This window comes from Lissotriton helveticus, chromosome 2_1 (assembly GCF_964261635.1).
Source record: "Lissotriton helveticus chromosome 2_1, aLisHel1.1, whole genome shotgun sequence".
NCBI classification, from domain to species: Eukaryota; Metazoa; Chordata; class Amphibia; order Caudata; family Salamandridae; genus Lissotriton; species Lissotriton helveticus.
This window is the reverse complement of record NC_136059.1, coordinates 1,159,291,600-1,159,309,234: the sequence shown is the minus strand read 5'-3', so window position 1 is coordinate 1,159,309,234 and position 17,635 is coordinate 1,159,291,600. Positions and strand designations below refer to the sequence as shown.

The 17,635-nt window shown below is 46.8% G+C and overlaps 1 protein-coding gene across 3 annotated transcripts in view; it reads right to left on the bottom strand.

Annotated features, from left to right (window-relative positions):
- Nucleotides 1-17,635, bottom strand: part of LOC144818516 (programmed cell death 1 ligand 2-like) — a 432,156-nt gene that overhangs the window by 194,194 nt on the left and 220,327 nt on the right. For all 3 annotated transcript variants that reach the window (XM_078676009.1, XM_078676007.1, XM_078676008.1), the window contains exon 4: nt 16,786-17,067. In XM_078676009.1, coding sequence (XP_078532135.1) covers nt 16,786-17,067 — 282 coding nt within the window. The remainder of the gene's footprint in view (nt 1-16,785; nt 17,068-17,635) is intronic.

Genomic DNA, 17,635 nt, shown 5'->3' with positions numbered 1-17,635 from the left:
GGAACACCCAGTGAAGAGGGCAGCCGAGCCTATCACAACCTGAAGGCAATGGACAAGACAGAACGGTGCATTTAGCAACAAGGCAGGCGGACCAGACGGATAGCCCGAGGTTACCCAGGGGAAACCGCCCAACACTCCGCAATGACAGACAGCGCCCGAGGAGGCACAAGAAACTCAAGAAACTCCAGAACCACCGCAACCCCAGGGAGGAGAGGGAGAACAGAAGGCAGGGCCCACTGGAAGAGGGTCGAACACACCCCAGCCTCAAGCAGCGGACAAGGCAAGGATGACTGTCCCACTAAAGTGCCAGAAGGCACAGTGATGCAAAAGAGCAGCAGGTCGGCATCACAGTACACAGCCCGCAGCAGACAACAGCACGGAATGGTGCACCTAGGACAAGCCAAACGCCAGCCGAAGACAGAGGCCGGAAAGGCCAAGAAGGCCCCGGACCCACCCCAAGGGAGAAGTCCACACACACGGCCCAAACAACAAAAGAAGCAGAACCAGGCAGAGCTATGATGCAAGGCCACAGATAGCAGGCCAGACCAGGCTAGCAATGCAGCGACCCCGGAGAAGGACAACTGGGGCACAGCTTGAGCCATTCCAAAACCATCAGCAAGAGGAACGCACCTGCGACATACCATGACGCCACGGAGAGCAGGGGCCCGAAGGCGACCACACCTCCCCAGCACATGACAGAGCTATATATTAGCTAACAGAACCCCACATGGGGCATGTTACATCCCAAGACATGGGAACCCTCTTAGGAAAAACTTTCCACAGCAGGGGAAAAACAGAAAAGACCTGCGGAGAACCCGCAGACGGCTTGCCAATCAGCCAATAAGGACAGCAGAAGCCCTAATCTCTGGGCCAACACGGCTCAGCAAAAGCCAAAAATCACGATCCAAAAGAGGGGGGTCAGACTAGCAGCCAACAGCACCACAATCCTAACCAAAGGAGTGGAATGCACAGTAATCACACAGAACACACACAGGGGCAACCCGTCCCAACAGAAGAGCACCTTCCAAAATCCAGATTAACTCACATGTCACTGCGGGGGAGAGGGAGGAGAAGGAGGAGGATGAAGCCCCACCAAGAACCTCTGAATGGCCGAGTCCGCAGGGGCGTGGAACAAAAGAGTGCAATTGAAAGGAAGGTCCACCAGCCGTTCTCAAACGTTCTCTAGGAACACACTGTCCCAAAGCCAGGCATGTCAACGAAGTGCGACCGAAGAAGTCATGGCACGACCAAGCACCTCCGAGATGTCCAGAGCGGAGCGAAGAATAAACACCGCCAGCTCCCGGCCATCCAACACATGGTGCCGCAGATCAACACAGGCACCCTCCTGAGGAGCGGCAGACATAAGGGACTCCGCCGAGTCACCCAAGCAAGAAGTGGCCCTAGCTAAAACACACAGAGTGTTAAGAGCCCGCAGAGCCGCACTGGTGGAGGCGAACAAGGTGGCAGAGAGGGGAAGGCATTCTGCAAAAGAGGACCCCTGGTAGAAGGGTGGAGGGAAAGACACACAGGATCACGCGGCGCCGGATGGTGGCGGTGCAGTAGGTGTTAGGGCAACGGTTCCCCCGTGGCGGGGCGGCCACAGGCCCCCAGAAGAGAAGAATGGAGCGAACCCTCGAAGGGAAGCAGCAGCAGCTCCCTATCACCAGAACCCTGATGGAGGACCTCTAGAAGATGATCCGCGGGGAAATGGGCAGTTGGATCACCCATGCGCAAGATTCCCACAGCCGAGGAAACAGGGCGAGCAAAGGCAGCACCCACCTCTGTAGGGCCCCGCAGTGGAAAAAGCAGCTCCTCAGTAGGTGACGGCTGCAAGCTAAGGCGGCCATCCCTCAAGCCAACCGCAGGAAGGATGGGCCAGGTCCAGAAAGGAGGAAGAGGGACCGAGGAGTGAAGGACCTGCGGTGCCTCCTGCGAAGACCGCGGCAGCGGTGACGGCGAGGAGCCATCCTTAGATGACGTTGGTGAAAAAGCCATGAAGCGGCGGTCTGTCTCGGGCGAGGATGAAACCAGCAAGCGCCGAACCTCTGGAGAAGAGTCATCCGAGGACGAGTCAACGACCCGACGTCAACCTGGCGCCGTAGAGTCCGCAATCTGAGGTAGGACATTGTCGACCGGCGCCAGGGGAGACGCCGGAACGACCTCCGCCACAGCGCTCGGCGCAGGAGAAACCCGGCTGGGCCGGAGCCGGGGTGGCAAAGGAAAGGCGCCGACCCGACCTCCGACGAGGCAGCCGCCTGCATAGAGGGATGAGAGGGACCAGGGGAGGGACGAGGGGGTCCCCACCAGTCTCGGCCCACAACGGGGTGAGAAGGGCCCTCCGCCAGCCCCTGTGGCGCCACCAAGGCCAGCAGCCGCCAACGCCTAAGCGGCGTCACCTCGGATGAGGCCACTGCCTGTCCCGAGGGCAACTCGGGGATGCGCCCCGCGCCCTGGCGACCTCCCGTGAAACCACAAGGACTCCCGCAGGAGTTTGCGGGAAACAGAGGCGCTGTGGTCCGAAGGAGGGACACCCGAAGGGCCGCACCCCAACAGCACCACATCCTCCGAACCTGGATCCGAGCCAGTCGGCGCCGGAGCCACCGGCAACGCCGCTGAGGGCCCCGCACAGGAGGAGAAGCCAGCAAGGCCTGCAAGGCCGCCATATATGTCTCCATCTGGGCTCTAGACGCCCCCACACCGGGAAAGGGCGGATAGGGGGACAACACAGGCGCCGCACCACCCGCGGAAAGCCCGCACCCCACACAGGCCGGGGACCAGCCCTCAGGGACAAACTGCAACACTTACCGACAGGTGAACGATGCTCTTGCAGCCTGGGAGAAGGACGATGTCGAAGACGGAGGTGGCGATTCCTGAAAACCTCCGCAGGGGCCGGCGTGGTGACGCCGTCGACCTGGACATGCTGGCTGAAAGAAGTTTCATCCAGCGCTCCCGCCGAGACTTCGGTTTCATCTGCTGGCACGCCTCCCAATCAGTGGAGTCGTGTTCTCCCAAACACCACATGCAGATGGGGTGAGGATCCATCAGCAACATCTGGCGTGCACAAGACGAACACGTCTCAAAGCCCGAAGGCATTCGCACACTGTTCCCCCACACACACAACAAGCGAAAGGGAAAGGCCCGAAACAGGCCAGGAGCACGATCCGGATCCACGTTGCACGCGGAAAAGGAAAAAACTGATGTAGGCGCGCCAGGGTAGGACTTAAGTGACCTCGCTGATGTCAAGTACGCGGATAACCTCAGGGCGGAATCACGTGATGCCGTTCCCCGGCGCGCAGGGATGCTAAGCAAAAGATTTTTCGGATCCAGTCTCATTCCTGGGGATGATTCTACGTTAAGGAATCTGCGGCTAGTAGTCTCTATCAGATATAGGGAAACCGATATCTCTTGTAAGTGGTGCTAGCACCAGCTTACACAGGCTGCAATGGCAGGCTTGTAGTCACAATTTGAGTGGTCACTCATGGGTAGCATAATACAAGCTGCAGCCCATGGTAGACCCCTTGGTGTACTTATGCCCTTGGTACCTCAGTACCATATATTAGGGACTTATAATGGTAAACCAGTAGCCAATCAGGGATGTACCTAAGTACTTACCATAGTCAATTTAAGGGAGAAAGCATAGATACTGGGGTCATGGTTAGCAGGATCCCAGTCAGACTAGTCAGAAACAGCATAGCACCAGGCAAAAAGTGGGGGTAACCATAAAAGCAGACCCTACTTTCCTACAAGCACGGAATGGCTACGTAAGCAGATTTAACCAATGGTGACGAAAATTACTATCATCTGTTGGAGCGTCTTCTTCCACTATTGAAAATTCATCAAAGGTGGGACGTCTTTGCTCAAAGTGCCTGCAGTTGTCCTTCCCGGAATGTACACAGTTTTTAGGGAGATCAGATCAGATTTCTCATCAAAACTAATTAACTTTGCTAGATTCACTAGAGACGTTACTCTGGTTCCCCCCTTGCTGATTTATGTGACTCTTGGATACTTGATTGTCAATTCAAAGTACTACTGCCTTCCATTCTAAACAGGGAGAAAAACTCTGAAGGGCTCTCAGAACTGCTGATAGTTCTTATCAATATGAGGACTGGAGGGATTTCAAGCGAGAAAACCTCCTCTTCGTCTCCAGCCCCTCCAGAGTGACCTCTGAACCCCACTGACTTGCATCAATTGTTAAGACTATGGGAATTAGAAACTCAATTTTGGAGATTCTCCAGGGCCAACCACCAGTTGAAGTCTGGAACTATGGAGTGAAAACTGGAATTAATGTCTTGGGCCAGATTTATCAATCTTTGGTGCAGCACAATGCAGCAATACAACTTGCTGCGCTGCATCACATGGAGAGAGTAGGAATACGTCATATTTACTAACATGATGTATATTCCTGCGCTCTCTCTGCACTGGTGCACTATGTGCTGCCTAACGCCAATGCAGGCAACCTTGTGCCATGGTGCATGGGTGCCTATGTTACAGCCAGGATTGCTTTTGTGCTGCAAGGGACACCTTCATGCACAAAAACAATCCCCAAAGGCATTTTCCTCATTCTATGTGTGGTGCAGAATGCAACACACACAGAAAGAGGAAATAATGAGGAGAAAGTGTAGTATTTTGATGCATTTCCAGATTTACCTGCCTTAGTAAATCTGGGAATGTGCCAAAAACCCCTCAGTGGATGCGAAAGAATACTCACACTCCACCCATGGAATACCTTCCATAGGCAGAGTAACACAATGCAGCAACTTGAGCTGCCTTGCGCTACTGCAGATTTAATATGCCACGAAGAGTCAAGCAATATGTCTAACTTAAGGGCTTGTGCTGCCCTTGTGTCACCTTGCATGATGCAAGGGCAATGAAAACCCTAGATAAATCTTGGCCCTTGTTTTTTTAGAGACTCTGGTGACCTGCAGATGGGGGAAAGGATTCTGGTAATAATGTCCTCAGAGGGCTACCACCATTGTTGCTGCCATCAGACCCTAAATTCTGAGCCAGAGCCTTGCTGGAGGTTTTTTGAAGAGACAAGATGCAAATTCTCTTGCTAAGTAGTTGTTCTTGGTTCTGGTAAGAAGACAAGACCATTCTCTGTGTTGAACGGAGTCCCAATAAACAATACCTCCTGAGCTTGGAGTAGATTTGTTTTTGTCAAGATTAAACACGAATCTGAAGCTCTGTAGTCAGCGGCAGACTCTTTCCAAATTGACCCATGCCTTAGAAAAATAAGGGCAATTTATTAGCCTATCATCCAAGTATGGAAATATTTGAACACCTCCTACATGCAGTAGAGCTACAACGGGATCAAGTAACTCGTGAACACTATCGGAGCGGATGCAGACCGGTATCGTGAATGTGTTAACCCTCTATTGCAAGAGGCTACAATAATCTATGTATTCACAATTCATTGTAAATGAAAATGATTAAAAATGAATTTTCTAAATTATGTTTATACAATGTAAACAAAAATATTTCACCTAAAAAACAGTATTGATCCATAGTGATTTGAAAAGCGTTTGATACCCATAACTGCAACACTTATCTATATCTATTCAGCGCTACAGATTACCAGATGTAGTTGCAGAAGCCCTCTGATATATGCAATGAACTCTTTTTTTCGTTAAGTTAAAAAAATATATATATTTTTATTGTGTTTATAAAACCAAAACAAGAGGTCACAGTGAGTCAACATTAAACGAGGGATACGTTAGATAGTATGGGATAGTCAGTATATATCCCAGACAATCCAGAAAAGTTGCAAGTTATACATCTCCATGCACAGAAGTATATTGGCAAGACAATGATTATTCTTGTGTGGGCATAGTGCGGGATCATGTGCAGAGTTTACAGTGGCAAGACAACAATCATTCTTGTGTGGGCCTATCATCACCATCCATATATCTATTCCATAACATTTTTGCCAGGACCCCAGATCTTGGCAAACTTTGTCGGGCAGCCTCTAGACTTATTGTTAAATTCCTAAAGTAGACCCATGTAGCAAAGCAGCTTATTTCTTACATTGTCCTTACAAACAACCTTTTCAGCTGTGACCTTTTGCACCTATTTGCGTGCACGATAATGTTGGATTAGTTTGCCTGAAACGAAACTTGTTTACACATATAGCTTCTCACAACATTATCACAATGCTCTGAACATCATGTAGAAGGTCTCGTTTCGACTATGTACAAATGTCACCTCCAACTGCACCCATAACATCACTAATCTATACGCACATCTCAAGTCTGCTTTCAATTATAAAAGATGAAAAACAAGACCTTGTATTGGCTGAGGGAAAACAGACCTCTGCCACACACTGCCAACTGCCAGGTCATACAAGTTCGAAGAGTCAGCTGGTTGGGCACTAGACCAAAAGATATAACAGGGGACTGCATATTGGTTAATTTTAAAGATCCTTCAGTAGCACACCTTGTGTACAGCCAAAATCAACGGAGAGGTCAACTAGGAATCGGAACTTGTGACCTTAGTTATTTCTACCCAAAGCAACGTATACATGACAATAGAGATCTACCTTGGTCAGGGTTGAGAAACAACAGATACTCGTTTCTTGATCGCCCGACTCCTGCTAGTAGAATGTACCCACTGAACATGGATGTGGATAAAAATTGGTCATGGTGGGGTCAATGACAAGTAGGAGAGTGTGAAAACTGTGGAACTCTCTCCCCCATGCTTAGTGACCACCTAAAGGATCCATGAGTAAGAATAAGCTCAAGAACCTGTGAAACGCCCCCTGCAACTGATCCACCCAAAACTATACGGACTGAAATACTGTCTGCTAGTACTCTTAGAGACAATCAAGTGAGGGATTTAGCGGATATTTGTATTGTACAGGACCAAAATACGTCATTAATGGTATATAATGAGCCTCAAGAATTGGTATCCGGTGGTGAGTTTCTGGATGGACCAAATGAGGGGGAAAGAATAAATGTATGCAACACCCCCCCCCAGTGACTCAGCACAATGCAAATTAAAACAAGATACAAAAATTCTGTCATGGAATATTGCAGGATTGGCAAGAAACCTTCGCGACAGGAACTGGAGTTCATTCCTAGAGGAGCATGATATCATACTCTTACAGGAAACATGGGCAATCAATACGGTTCATAGACTTGGTTATAAAGCATTTCATTGTGGGGCAATTGCATCTGTAAGAGGTAGACCCTCAGGGGGTTTATTGATCTGGATAAGAATATCCCTGAATGTTGTTGTTTCACCCTTGCACCTTGCTTCTAATGATTTGCTTGGAGTAAAGATGACCACGAAGGACATGGGGGATGTTTACTTGATAAATATTTATAACAGACCAAACCTCCAAAATAAGGAATCAATGGTTGTAGAACAACTAAGTTCGTATTTGTGCAACCTAGAGGCAAACTCCAAAATAATCATAGGTGGGGATTTTAACTGCCAATTCGAGCCTGTACTGGGGCTTGAAAATTTACTGGCAAACGAAGACAGGGTTCATGACATTCCTTCCCTAGATAGCTTAAAATCAGCTAAAAGCTCAGTGGCAGCTATGCAGATCTTCGAACTGACTGTATCTAACGATTTAAGGGCATGTAATGGTCGGCTAGATCCAGATAAACCAGCAAACTATACGTATAGTAAGGGGACCTCTAAATCATTGATTGATTTTATGCTGATCACAACCAACTTGTGGCATCTGTTGTTAGCCTTTAAGGTCGTGAATAGACCAGAAAGTGACCATTTTCCTTTACAACTGGGGTTACTTTCTTATCCATACTTAATATCTGATGGTGAAACAGAATCTATCAGGGAGGTGGGAGAGGTTGAGGTATCTAACAACAGAAGAGCTATAAAGTGGCCACATATATTAGCAAAAAAAGATACACTTGTGGGTATTTATAATACCTTTTCAGATATTATCCCCTTATATGACAACTTGAGCTTGGGTTCTCACGAAGTCCTTAAAATGCACTATCATTTAGTAGAGTCATTAACTCCCCTCCTGAGTAAAACATGTTGTAATGAGAAAGGCAACACAAGAAGGCAATTGGAACTAGAGACACCGTGGTACAATAAGCAGTGTCGTCTAGCCAAAAGTAATTTAATTAATGCCGTGAAATCTAAAGAGCAGGTAAGGGTAAGAGAGTGTAGAGACTATTATAAAAGACTCCTTTCTAGCGCCAAAAAGGAATGGGATGATTCGATCTGGGAAGATCTTCTAAATGCTGCAAGGAAGCACGATCAAAGTACCTTTTGGAGCTTGATAACAAAAAACAATAAAACGGGTAGCTCCAACAGGGATTTGTTTCTGGATGAAAAAACTTGGTATGATCACTTTGTTAAACTATACGATCTGGCAGGGGTGTCCCCAGACCAAAATAATCTAGGATCTCTTCCCCCGTGTAACAGCTCTCTCAAATTTAGTATTGAAGAGACACTGTATGCAATAAAGGCAATTAAGGCGGGCAAAGCCCCAGGCCCAGACAAATTACCTGGGGACTTATTCACTCATAACATTGAAGTATGGTGCCCCTATATAAATTTCTTGTGTAACTCTATTCTGCTGGGAACTCCGATCCCTGAAACATGGAAGGGGGCGGAAATAGTTACCATTTACAAAAAAGGGGACCGCTATAATCCAGGTAATTACAGACCGATTAGTTTAATTGATATTTTACAAAAAAAAATTGCCAGGCACATTTTAAACCGACTTTTAGATTGGATAGAGGAATCCAAAATCATTTCAAAATATCAAGCAGGGTTCAGAATTAAGACAAGTACTGTGGACCAGGTGTACAGGTTCATGTGTATTTGTTGGAAATACGTTCAAATTAAGAAATGTAGCCTATATGTAGCATTTATGGATTTACGCTCAGCGTTTGATCTTGTCCCCTGTTCCCTATTATGGGACACCTTAAGGAAAATGGGCGTCCCGGTTGAATTGCTGTCCAACCTCATAAAACTCCACACTGATAATTTTGCAAAAGTAAGGTGGGGAAGAAATGGTGAACTTACTCAAGCTATTCCAGTAAAAAGGGGGGTACGACAAGGGTGTGTGCTGGCCCCGACCCTTTTCTCTTTATTTGTAAACGATATCCCCCCCTATCTGGCACAATGTAACCACGATTCCCCGAAATTATGCAATGAGGCAATCACAGCATTGTTATTTGCGGATGACACCATTTTAATATCACAAACACCCAAAGGATTACAAAATTGAATAAATCAATTCAATAGTTATTGTGTGCTAAAGGGGTTAGAAATTAACTCACTCAAAACTAAGTACATGGCCATTAATCCCCCAAAAACTTTCAAGAAGAATTTGGCCTTAAATAATACTAAACTAGAGTATGTGGAATTTTTCGACTATCTTGGTATCAGGCTTGACAGTAAAATATCCTGGACAAAACAATTAGAAAAAAGTAGGCTGACACTAAAACACAACTCTCTCCCCATTCTAAAAATTCATGGAGGGAGTACTTCAAAAGCTATAACACCTGCGATTGAAGTGTTTAAAGCAAAAGCACAATCTGCAGCCCTATATGGGGCTGAGATTTGGGGGCCTTACTCAAATAAGATATTTGATATTGATGAGAACGCGTTCTTTAGGCGCCTATTAAGACTACCATTAAGAACGCCTTTGGTGCCTGTTTATCTAGATATCAACATAAAACGTACAGATCTCTTATGTTGGTTGAGGCCATTACTCTATTGGGTAAGACTATGGTCTACCCCGGAACTCGCTGACTATAGAGCTGGTTTATTGGAAATTAGGGAATTGGACACATTTAATTCAATCAAGTGGCTAAGACATATATCCATTTGGCTCACAAAAATTGGTCTTTCACACTTCTGGAAAAACCCAACTACTTTGCAAACCAACTGTAAAGAACAGGTAAAAATCGCTTATTGGTACTACATGACTAGTAAAGTATATGAACGTGTCACTGGCTCATTAACACACAAGTTTTTGCAATTCAAGGACACCCCCATATTCGAACAATTTATGGATGAAGTTGAACCACCCTTGGCCAAAACTGTATATCTTCAATATAGATATGGGGTTTTACAGATAAACGCAAACATCTGCCGGTGGGGAAACTCCAAGGGGAATGACTCATATTGCAAGTTGTGTGAATTGAAACAAAAAGAAGATGAGGCCCATATCCTTTTCTTTTGTCCACTTTATAAAATGCAACGCATGAAATGGATTAAACCTCTCTGTAAAAATTTGGGCATAAGATCGTTTAAAGAGGCTGAAAGGTTATTCAGATCCTCAACTTCCCAGTTGATAACCTTTGGAGTCAGTAGGTACCTCCATAGTGTCTGCTTGATTAGGAAGAAATACGGACTAAAAATATAGTATATTAACTCTTTTAACTACTGGCATTTTATCTATTTATATCATGTATATAGCTTCTTTTAATACTCGGTCTTGTAATTAATTCTAAACTGGAAGAATATCATATCTGTATGTTAAATTATAAATTATGAAAAAGCAATGTATCCCCTTACAAATTGCAAATATTTCGTGATGTTGTCTGGGACTTGACTTATGCACATATTGTACTTTCTCTGTTATTTTTTTAAAGATGCTACTTGCTTTTAAAAATCATGTATATGAATGAATTTTTAAATGTGTTGGCTTTATGACAAAATGCCGAATAAAAGCTTTACAACATATAAAAGATGAGCATCCCAATAGATTAGTAGAGGAGGAACTTCCGCAAAAAATGAGGTCTTTGCATGCTGAGAAATCACCACGCAGCGGTTTGACATCTCATGAGGGGTGTCCAGTTCATGACCAAGACAGGGTCCTTCACTCTATCACAACAGGGTATTAGGTTGGATTGTCTCTTGGAGAGATTCTTGGCTTTACACCTACACACACTCTAGGTACACTTAGAGTAGGGGCCGCATCGTAGGAGCATGCTCGATTACTGCCTTCTTTATATGCCTGCATATATACATTGGGCCTGATTCACAGAACTAACTTAAGACAAAATCCTAAACTTACTACCATTTTGGTATTCACAAAAGGCACTTACTCATTTTGATATTCACAGAAGGCACTTACTCATTTCGGTATTCACAGAAGTTAGGAGTCCTAACTTTAGGGCTCCTAAATGCCTTCTGTGAATACCGAAAGTCTTAAAGTTAGAATTTTTCTCAGTTTAGAAGTAATACCGTTAGGACTACCAAGTGGGCAGCCCAGTAATACGCACAGACATCATATTGACTTCTCTGCAGGGTTGGTAGTGCAATCCTGGGTTGGTTTCATCCCACAGCAATTTGCTGATCTCCTCATTTATCTTAATGAAATATTTCTCTGGGATTGGGTAATAAATATTTTGCAGTATGTATAAGAATTTGGGGAGGGTGATCATCTTGGACATTGCTCGGCCACAAGTTCAAGTTCAAGTTCAGAGATTTATATAGCGCACTACTCACCCATAGGGTCTCAAGGCGCTTTAGGGGGGGTTCAATTACTTATCGAATATCCAAGTTTTTAGTTGTTTTCTGAAGTGGAGGTGGTTCAGTGTAAGGCGGAGGTGGGTTGGGAGAGAATTCCAGGTCTTGGCCGCTAGGTAGGAGAAGGATCTTCCCCCCATGGTGGATTTACGGATGCGTGGGATAGTGGCGAGGGCTTTATTTGATGATCGTAGTTGGCGGGTGGGGGTGTAGAAGGTTAGTCGTGTGTTGAGGCATTCTGCTCCAAGGTTGTTGAGGGCTTTGTGTGCGTGGGTGAGGAGACGAAACGTTATTCTCTTGTTGACGGGGAGCCAGTGTAGGTCTTTCAGGTGACCGTAAATGTGCGCTTGACGAGGAAGGTCCAGTATGAGTCTGGCTGAGGCATTTTGGATGCGTTGGAGTTTTTTCTGTAGTTTGGCTGTGGTTCCGGCGTAAAGGGTGTTTCCGTAGTCTAGACGGCTGGTGACTAGAGCGTGGGTGACTGTCTTTCTTGTGTCGGTGGGGATCCAACGGAAGACTTTTTTGAGCATGCGTAGGATGTTGAAGCAGGATGATGAGACGGCGTTGACTTGTCTGGACATCGAGAGAGAGGAGTCTAGGATGAAGCCTAGGTTGCGTGCGTGATCCATTGGTGTGGGTGCTGTTCCCAGGGCCGGTGGCCACCATGAGTTGTCCCAGGCGGAGGGGGATGATCCTAAGATGAGGACTTCCATTTTGTCCGAGTTTAGTTTTAAACAGCTGTTCTTCATCCACTCGGCTACATCCTTCATTCCTTCGTGTAGGTTGGTCTTGGCGGTGTTTGGGTCCTTGGTGAGAGAGAGAATCAGTTGGGTGTCGTCTGCGTAGGAGATGATGTTGAGGTTGTGTTGACGTGCGATGGAAGCGAGAGGGCTCATGTATACGTTGAAGAGGGTGGGGCTGAGTGATGATCCTTGTGGTACGCCGCAGATGACTTCGGTGGCTTCTGAACTGAAAGGGGGGAGGCGGACTCTCTGGGTTCTTCCGGCGAGGAACGAGATGATCCATTCCAGTACTTTTCCTTGTATTCCGACGTTGCTGAGGCGTTGTATGAGGGTGTTATGACAGACTGTGTCAAAGGCTGCGGAGAGGTCAAGTAGGATGAGGGCAGCTGTTTCTCCGTTGTCCAGAAGCGATCGGATGTCGTCTGTAGCTGCGATGAGGGCGGTCTCGGTGCTGTGTTTGGCTCTGAAACCGGATTGTGAAGGGTCGAGGGATTTGTTGGATTCAAGGAAGGCGGCGAGTTGACTGTTGACGGCTTTCTCTATGACTTTGGTGGGGAATGGGAGGAGCGAGATGGGGCGGTAGTTCTTAAGTTCAGTGGGGTTTGCTGTGGGTTTCTTTAGAAGGGCGCTGAGTTCGGCGTGTTTCCAGTTTTCCGGGAAGGTAGCGGAATTGAAGGAGCAGTTGATGACATCGCGGAGATGGGGTGCGATGATAGAGTCTGCTTTGTTGAAAATGTGGTGGGGGCAAGGGTCGGTTGGCGATCCTGAGTGTATGGAGTTCATCAGGCGGATGGTGTCCTCGGTGGTGATAGTGTTCCAGGCGTATAGGTTGTTATAGTGCGGTTTTGGTTCGGGGGTGGGTGAAGTGGGCTGGTCTTTGGATTGGTTTAAGAAGCTGTTATGTATGTCTGCGATTTTGTTATAGAAGAATGAGGATAGAGAGTCGCAGAGGTCTTGGGAGGGGGTGATGTCGTTGGAGCCAGCGTTGGGGTTGGTAAATTCTTTGACGATGTTGAATAGTTCCTTGCTGTTTTGGGCGTTGTTGTCAAGTCGATCTTTGAATGCTGATTTCTTGGTGGATCGGATGAGTTGGTGGTGTTTGCAGGTGGCGTTCTTGAAGGAGGCTAAGTTGTCAGAGGTTGGGTCTTTTCTCCATGTTTTCTCGAGGGTACGACAGAGCTTTTTGGATATCTTAAGGTCGTCGTTGAACCAGGGGGCTTTTTTGTTACCTTGCTTGATTTGATGGTTTTTCAGGGGTGCTAGTTCGTCAATGCTGTGGGTGATCCATTGAGTGAGGTTGGTGGCTGCTTGGTTTTGGTTCGATGGTTTGGCGGGAGGGTTTTGGTGAAGTGATGTGAGGAGCTGTTCGGTAGTGATTTTGTTCCAGTTTGTTCGGGGAATAGGTTGTGGGGGGTTGTGGGATGAGGTCTTTTTGTAGGTGAAGTGAACGCAGTTGTGGTGCTTGCTGGAGGTGAAGATTGGGTCGAGCGTGTGTCCGGCAAGGTGGGTGGGGGTGTCAACAAGTTGTTTGAGTCCGAGATTGTTCAGGTTGTCTAAAAGATTGGTGGTATTGCAGTCGTTCTTTTTTTCAAGGTGGAAGTTCAGGTCTCCCAGTAGAATGTAGTTTTCGGAAGGGAGGGCATGTGGGCTGATGAAGTCAGTGATGTCTTCGCTGAATTGTGTGCGGGGTCCTGGGGGTCGGTAGATGAGGGTGCCTCTGAGTGTGGTCTTGGGGTCGGTGTGGATCTGGAAGTGAAGGTGTTCTGCGGTTGCGAGGTTATCGTCGGAACTGGTCGTGATGCGGATGGTGTTCTTGTGGACTATGGCGATGCCTCCTCCAGTTTGATTGGTGCGATCCTTCCGGATGATCTTGTAGCCGTCCGGGATGGCTATGGCGATGTCGGGGGCAGAAGAGGCGTTCATCCATGTTTCTGTGAGGAAGGCGACGTCCGGAGATGTGGTGTCGAGGAGATTCCAAAGTTCAATGGAGTGTTTGTGGACCGAGCGGGTGTTGAGGAGGATGCACTTCAGGTAGTTGTTGTCGGGGCACTGTTTGGTGTTAGTGGGTTTGGTTTGGTTCTTGATGCAGTCGAACTTGCAGGAGTGGCAGGTGAAGGGTCCATGGGTGTGGCCCGGGGCAGCCAGGTAGCATTGTGGTGAGCGGCCGGGGTTTATAGCTGAGAGGGTAGCGTCGTCGTATGTGATCCGGACGGGGTGGGTCTTGTGGGGACAAGGGGGTCTGGCGCTGGGCGCAGGCTAGGCGCGGACGGGCGTAGACGGGCTTACCGAGGTGTCAAAGGCAGTCTCCTCCACCGGTCAACATCAGCCTGGAACTCCAGATTAATTCTTTGGAGGTTGTGGTTCAGGTCTCACTTTCAATCTATGGTTTTAAACACGCTGAGATATCTGAAGCCCTCCCTTTCTACACGTCGACGTTGAGGCAGAGTGTCAAGTTCTGGTAGCAGGCCTGTATGATAGAGGCCTGACTTATCCCTGTTGATCGAGTATCTTAAATGTTCACCATAGTCGTCAAACACCCGTAATATTACTGGGATAGTTTTGCTTGGGTGGGTTATGTAAAGAAGGATGTCATCCATGTATAGTGAAATTCTCTCTCTGTCTGAAATCCTCCAATGTCGGGGTGCATCCGAATTTAAGCATCCTAGGGGTTCCAGGGCCAACAGGAGGGGAGACAAAGGGGCATCCCTGCCTGGTACCTGTCCTAAAGTGAATTTGTTTTACATGACGCCGTTTACCCGTACTGCTGCTATTAGGTCTTTGTAGAGCAAGCTGACCCATGACTGGAATTTGGGGCCAAAACCAAATTTGGAAAGGGCCTGCACTAAAAAGGGCCAGTAGACCGCATCAAATGCTTTCTCTGAATCTAGTGTAAGTAAATCATGCAGATCCTTTCTGATGCAGACTGTCTCTTGCCAGTTATACAGTCTGCATAGATTAAACCTAGTCAATCATTTTGACATAAAGCCAGATTGGTCATTGTGTATTAAGGGGGAGATGACTTTCACCAGCCATGAGGCCAGTACTGACGCCAAGATCTTAGTCCTAACATTGAGAAGATTCGGCGATAGGAGCCACAGTGCGTGGGTAGCTTCCCTGGTTTGTGGGTCAGAATTATTGTGGCTTTCCGCAAATCTCGCAGCAGCATTGCTTCTTTTTTTGGCCTCATGAAAACTGCAGCAGGGGCGGTCCATGGATACAGGCGTTTCTTTTAAAGAACTCTGCTGGTGTTCTGTTGAGCCCGGGGACTTTGCCAGGTTGGACTATGGCCTCTCACTTCTGCGAGGGTAATGTCCTCTTCCAGATCACTGTGATCTTCCAGTGGGAGGTTCGGCATCTGAATCTCTGAGAGATAGGCTTCTATCAGTGAAGTGGCAGCAAGCGAACGTGCCTCATAGAAAGTCTCATAGTACCGGACAAATGCTTGGGCAGCCTCCTTGGCGGTATTGTATACATTGCCCTCTTCGTCTATAATGGTGTGTACCCACAGTGTTTCTATTTCTCAATGGCCCAGCCATGGCAGTAGCCTACCGGCCTTGTCACCCACATCATACAATCTATGCTGTGTAGCCAGTCTCTGGGTTCTCACCTCCTTATTGGTCAGGAAACTTCATTCTCCCCAGAGAATTGCAAATACTGAGGAGTGTCTGAGGGTACTTGTCGGACCACATCAGCTCCTAAAGAGCAAGCAGGCAGCCCTCAATTTCTTCCATGTCCTGTGTCTTTTTCTTACGTTTATGAGCTATAATATTTTCTGCTCTATCTCTGAGGACCACTTTGTACGCTTCCCACAGTGCATCAGCTGAGTTGACGGATTCTTTGTTTTCCTCAAAATATAGTTGTGTCAACACTTAACTCTTTTGACACTTGAGAATATCGCAATTCCCAGGCATTTAATCGCCATTCCGTTTCAGGTACACAGGAGCGCAGCCATAGGGTGATCAAAATTCCCTGTAGCTTGGTATTCAGCGCTTGTTACCACGGGTACCTCTCCTGCTGGGATGAAAATGTAATCTAGCCTAGAGAAGACTTTATGGACGCCAGAGAAGTAAGAGTATTTGCAGCAATCTGGGTGGCATTTTCAACAGAGGTTCACAAGCCTGAGCGTGTGTGCGAAGCTAGCCAGTGCTGTTTTTCTGAAAAAGTGTGCGGAGGGCCCTGATTTATCTAGCCCTGGGAACTTTACGTTGTTGAAGTCCTCCCCCACTATATGCAAATTTACCTGAACTCTTTTCCGAAACCAGGACTAGACAGCACAGAGGTAAACATGAATATGAACTTTTCGTTTCGCAATACCACCATGCACATATACCAGGAGTACTCACCTGGTCTCCCAAAGGAAATTGCACAGCGAACTACCCTGGTGACTGCCACCTCTTCAGCAGGGAAGCACCTCTAGGTGATGGGTTTAGCAATCATGCTCTACACAAGCATCCTCGCCCTCTCACTCACTCTTTCCACCACTCAAACTTATTTTGAATGCTAGTGTTGAGATCCACTTTGAAAAAACCAAACTCAACCATGTGCCATTCAAGGACCTGGAGAAAGGTGTTGCCTTTACCTTGACTGAAGATTTTGGCAGAGGTGATTTCCTGCAGGTCTTTATTCCAGAAGAGGCAGATGCAGTCTTTTCCAAGCCTCAGTTCTGATCTGATAGCGCTTGTTACATTGTAAAGTCCATCTGCAGTCATGGTGTTGCTTGTATTTGATGGCAAACTGATGTTGAGCTTGTTGCACTGCCAAAACACACTCGGAAGAGGGAACCCTTCAGCACTGCATGTCAAAATCAGTTCTTTCCCTCCAGTGGCCACCTCAGCCTGTGTGTGTATTCTTCCATAAGATGCTATAGATACAAGTTAGGAAACATGAAGAAAACACTCACATAATTTAATCCAAAATGTTCAAAATGTAATCAAGCCTCTACATCAAAGTATAACAAGTGACATTTCGAAGGCATTCCAACACTGCATGGCTAGCAACTATTTTGTACAATATATAGTGGAGGCATATTTACTAACATTTTGCACAGCACAGAGTAGCAAGCGAAGTTGCTGCTATGCGTTGCATGAAAGAGAGAGAGAGAACAGCACCAGTTTTTCAAATCTATGCACAGCTCTGCTCTCTCCTGTGCGCACCTTTTTGTTGCAAATCCATAGTCACAAATGTACAAATATTAGTTAGCCTCAAAATACATGGGTGATACATGGAAATGCCCATGCACCACCTAAGTAGCCTCTACCTGAAATAGGTAACACAAGGTAGCACTATGAGGTGCGTTGTGTTCCTTTATTTGTTAATACAAAGCCACGCACATCTGGATTTGTGTGGCTTTGTATATACCAAAATGAATTTGGCATTGGGGCAGCCAAGATATAATTAAAAAGTCAATAAAGAAAAACAAAATTTCTTGA